The sequence below is a fragment of the Euleptes europaea genome, chromosome 4, assembly GCF_029931775.1.
Source record: "Euleptes europaea isolate rEulEur1 chromosome 4, rEulEur1.hap1, whole genome shotgun sequence".
In the NCBI taxonomy this organism is placed as follows: domain Eukaryota; kingdom Metazoa; phylum Chordata; class Lepidosauria; order Squamata; family Sphaerodactylidae; genus Euleptes; species Euleptes europaea.
In genome coordinates, this window is record NC_079315.1 from 34,090,127 (window position 1) to 34,094,629 (window position 4,503).

At 48.5% G+C, this 4,503-nt stretch overlaps 1 protein-coding gene across 1 annotated transcript; it reads left to right on the top strand.

Annotated features, from left to right (window-relative positions):
- Window positions 1–507: 507 nt before the first annotated feature.
- TUSC1 (tumor suppressor candidate 1) lies at window positions 508–1,070 on the top strand. The gene has a single exon (XM_056848813.1). The coding sequence runs from the start codon at window positions 561–563 to the stop codon at window positions 1,068–1,070; it is 510 nt and encodes a 169-aa protein (XP_056704791.1). The 5' UTR covers window positions 508–560.
- Window positions 1,071–4,503: the final 3,433 nt, after the last annotated feature.

Genomic DNA, 4,503 nt, shown 5'->3' on the forward strand with positions numbered 1-4,503 from the left:
CATTACGCTGCAGACAGCATTAATTACTTAGACTGACGGTACAGTATCTGTCTTCTCTTGTGTAATTTTAGCCAGACCTTCCTCCGAGCAGCCTAGAGTGGCATACATTCTTTCCTATTTTATTGTTACAACAACCCTGCGATGTAGGTTACATCGAAGAGATAGCTTTGGCCCCGAAACCAAAGCAAACCTCATGACTGAGTAGGGGCCTGAACCCAGGTCTTCGAACGTCCTACTACCACACTGTAACTCCTACACCATACTGTCTCTACATCCCAAAGGGGCAGTGGTGGAGAACACATTAAGGTGAAGACAGACTAGCAGAGCTGCCTCACTGGAACTGCCTAGACCTGCCTTCTACAGGCAGCAGACGTCACTGTTTCATAACCTCCGTTGCCAAAGCAACCGAATGACGGGCAGCAGAGCCAGCCACTCTTCTCGCCTCGGCCCCGCCCTCTCCCTTTGCCCTCCCAAGCCCCGCCCTCTTCAGCTACATCGCAGGGGGACAGAACCGCTTCCTCTTTTCCTCTCAAAGCCTAGAGAGGTACCGAGAACGACGGATGAGGCGCACGCGCACTGCAAGCCGACACTGGGGCTGCTGCTTCTGCGGCGCCCGTGTTGGTGGACGGGGCGGCAGCGCCAGCTGCAGCAGTAACAGCCCCGCGCGGAGGGGTCGCGGGGAGGCAGGGGAGTGCTGCGTCTGCGGCGGTTGGCGGGGCCGAGCGGGCGGCTCGCCCCAGCAGCTGGCGGAGAGATACGCGGACCTGGCGTCCAGCCACGCCGAAGCCGTGAGGTTGGGCGAGGAGCGCGAGAAGCAGAGCGGGCGCCTGCGCGACGAGAATACGCGGCTGAAGCTGGAGAACCGGCGCCTGCGCAGAGAGAACCGGAGCCTCTTCCGCCAGGTGCTGACGCTGCAGCAGCAGCCGCCGCCCTGGACCCTCCCCCTTCCAGAGCGGGAGGCGGAGCCTGAAGGCGGGTCTCTCGCGCGCGAGCCGGAGTTGCTCAGCGACCGGCTGGCCGAGAAGGGGCGCGAGCTGGGGGCGCAGGCGGAGGAGGGGCGGCAGGTGTAGGCCCGAGAGCTGCTCCAGGAAGCCTGAGGATGCTTCTGTCCGGCGTCGCAAGGTGGAAATCCCAAAGAAGCATTCCTGGGAGCCCGGAGAACCTGCCCACGGCGCCGTGCTTTGCAGCTGACAGGAGGCCATGGGCGCTAGGCTGCACCCGTTGTAGCAGCCTCCCAAGGAAGAAGCAAGCGGAGGTCCTGCCTCTCCCTCGCTGAGAGCAGGCCAAGCTGCACCGTTTCGAGGTTTCTGCATTGCCCTCTTTATCTGCTGGCTGGAGACCTCGTGCCCCCCCCCCACGTGATGCATGAAGCAATAGTAAAAGAAGGATGAGATCAGTCTGTTGTTAGCAAAAGCATTTCATCGTCTACGAAGGAAAAGCCTTCGATGCAGGACAAATTAAAAAAATTAGAATTTCTGTGGAATCTTGTAACAAACAACAAATACAAATCTTGTGTAAATCCTGGTGACCGCTGGTCGATTTGTGGGCCTGTACGTGTTGCCTCCATTTAATTAACCTGATTGATGTTCCTGCAAAATAAATTTGCAATGCACTGGATTTTTCTCTTTTGTCATTTGTAGAGTGTTGGTTGGTTGAACCTGTGTACAGGGGTTGGGTGGCAGGCTCGGAGATTGGGTTGCTTCTTGGTTGTGATCCTTGCAAGGTTGTGTCCTTGGTAACATGCTGGTTAGTTTCAGAATACCCGCTTAAGCCAATGGTTGGTTGAATGGTCGTTTGAAAGGGACATAATCCTAAACGCTAAAATGTAGCCTGGGCCTGCGTGTGCTGTCTGCAGGCTTAAATTAGGAGACTGAGGGCGAAAACGCATGGTCGCTTTAGCCTCCTTTTCTTCCCTGTTCCAGCCAGGATTCAGCCAGGATCGAACGCATGAACGTGTGTTCAATCCTGGCTGGAACAGGGAAGAAAAGAGGCTAAAGCGACTGCGTTTTCGCCCTGGATGTAGCATGTTTGATACCAGTTGTAATTCCAGACCAGAATTTACTTGTTGGCCTCTGGGGAGTCTATGGGGAAATCATCCAACCTCCTGAATGCCACAGGGACAAAGACATCAGAAATTATAATCATTATAGTTCCTGTTTTAGGCGGAGTGGAAGGAACCAGTGGCTTACACCTAATGCCCAATGCCTTGCAGCTTTACTCAAAAGTCCCATTAAATTCAATGGTACTCTCAAGTATGTGCCCCTTGGGGTTCAGCCTTGCGCACATGTTGAAGCCTCTTCTTAAAATCTAAAGGATTGTATATTGCCCACGGTTTCCTTCAAAATGCAACTACGTATGTTTTGATGTATCAAGCTATTTTTACAAGCACAGACGTGCAATGTACCCTGGCTTTGGATGTTTTACAAAGTACTTATTTGAGGTTTTTGTTTTTGGGGTGAGGCTGCCTTTTCCTCATAAAGGAATCAAGATGGCTAACAGATAGCGTAACAACAAATCAATTCACAGGTACACCAATTTGAAACCAAACAGTAGCCAACACCACAAAATGTATAGCAAATTCACTAACCAAATGACCCCTTAAACTATTCTGTGTTACTCTTATTTCCTAAACCTTCAAATAATGGGTGCTTTCGAGACATGGAACCGTTCCACAAGGTGAAGGACACTACTGTGAAGACTTGAAATTAAGCAGAGATGGAAGCAAGAGGCCCAATTTTTGGGTTTATTCTGCATGGGTTTATTCTGGGATAGATGGTCCTTGAGGAGTAATATTAGTCAAAAAATGAAACAACCAAAAAGTACCCGAAACAACAAAAATCCTACCTGGTTAGTTGTAAATCTCTGTTTTGATAAAGGGGAAATAGAGGGAGAACAGTTAGAGGTGGAGAAATACACAACCACCTACTTATCAAATGCCCTGAGAAATTTGTGACCATATGCCAGTCACGCAAACCTCCCTCAAAGTATTGGGAGAATAAAATGGAAGAGAGAACTGTGTTGTTAGCTGCTTTGGGTCCCCATTGGGAAGAAAAGTGGGAGTATAAATAAATTAATAAAATGTATTTGCACATATTTGTTACTTATTTACAAGTGTTTTCGGCACATTCAGGGCCATCAAGGCAGCTAGCAGCTAAAAACAGCAGTATAAAACACATAAAATGAGTTAAAACTAAAGTATATGTATATATATAAAAAAACATCAGTTAAAAACAGGGCATGAAGAAGGGATTCTTGAGGGAATGCCAGAAGAAACATGTTTTTACCTGATGGTGGTTTTTATCTGTGGCTGTCCTCAACAAGAGCCAGGGCTTTTTTGGCCCTGGCTCCAGCCTGATGGAACTCCCTTCCCTGCGGGACCTTGAAGAGTTCCACAGGGCCTGTAAAATGGAGTTATTCCACCAGACCTGCAATTGAGGACAGCTGTGGATGTCATCTGTCCTGGCCTCCCTACCTCCCCCCACTGCTATTCTGTTCATTTTATGAACTTGGGAGGAATGTCTGACTGCAGTGCCTCTCGGTTCTATTCTAATCGAGTGCCATCTGTTCTTTTATTGAGGTTATGTTGTTCAATATAGTCATATTTATTGATTTTAATGTATAAATATTTTATCTTTTTTATTATGGTTTTAATGTTGTTATCTGCCCTGAGCCCAGCTTCGGCTGGGGAGGGCGGGATAGAAAACTGAAGTAATAACTAAACAAATAAAGACATATGATATAAGGAGACACACAAATATCCGTGGGGAGTGAGTTCTACTTTCTTGATGCCACGACTGAGAAGGTCCTTTCTTGGGTTACCACTTGCAGAAAGTGGGGGTATCCAAAGCAGGGTTTCAGAAGATGACTGTAGCAGTCAGATAGATTTGAATGGGAGTAGGTAGTCCTTCAGGTATGCTGGCCCTGAAACAAATTGGGAGCCTGTGAACATGACCCAAGACTGGAGTAATGTGGTCCTTATGATCCACTCTAGTCAACAACCTGACTGCAGCATTTTGCACCAATTGAAGTTACTGAACACTTTTCAGAGGCATCCCTATGCAGAATGCATTGTAGTAATCTAATCTAGATGTTACCAGGGCATGTACCACAGTGGCCAGAACTTTTCTGCCCAGGAAAGGCTGCAGCTAGCTAAGCAGTCAAAGCTGGTAAAAGACACCCGGGTCACAGCTGCCATCTGCTTGTCCAGCACACATCTAAGGTATAGACCTGCTCCTTCAGGGAGAGTGCAACCCCATCCAGAATAGGAAACACCATAAGCCCCAGATCAGTCCTTTCAATCACCAGTAGCACTTCTGCCTTCTCAGGATTAAGCTTCAGTTTATTAGCCCACAACCACACTAGAACTGGCTTTAGGCACTGGTTGAGCTTTGTTTCACTTACTGTGTGTGTGTGTAAAGTGCATTATCATGTGAGTAAATGTCACCTTTTGCCTGGGCCATCCCTAGGCTGGGTATTACTCTTCCTTCAGCATTAGTCACCTCC

Coding starts and splice junctions, on each gene's coding strand:
- TUSC1 (XM_056848813.1), top strand. CDS start 561: ATGAGGCGCACGCGCACTGCAAGCCGACACTGGGGCTGCTGCTTCTGC.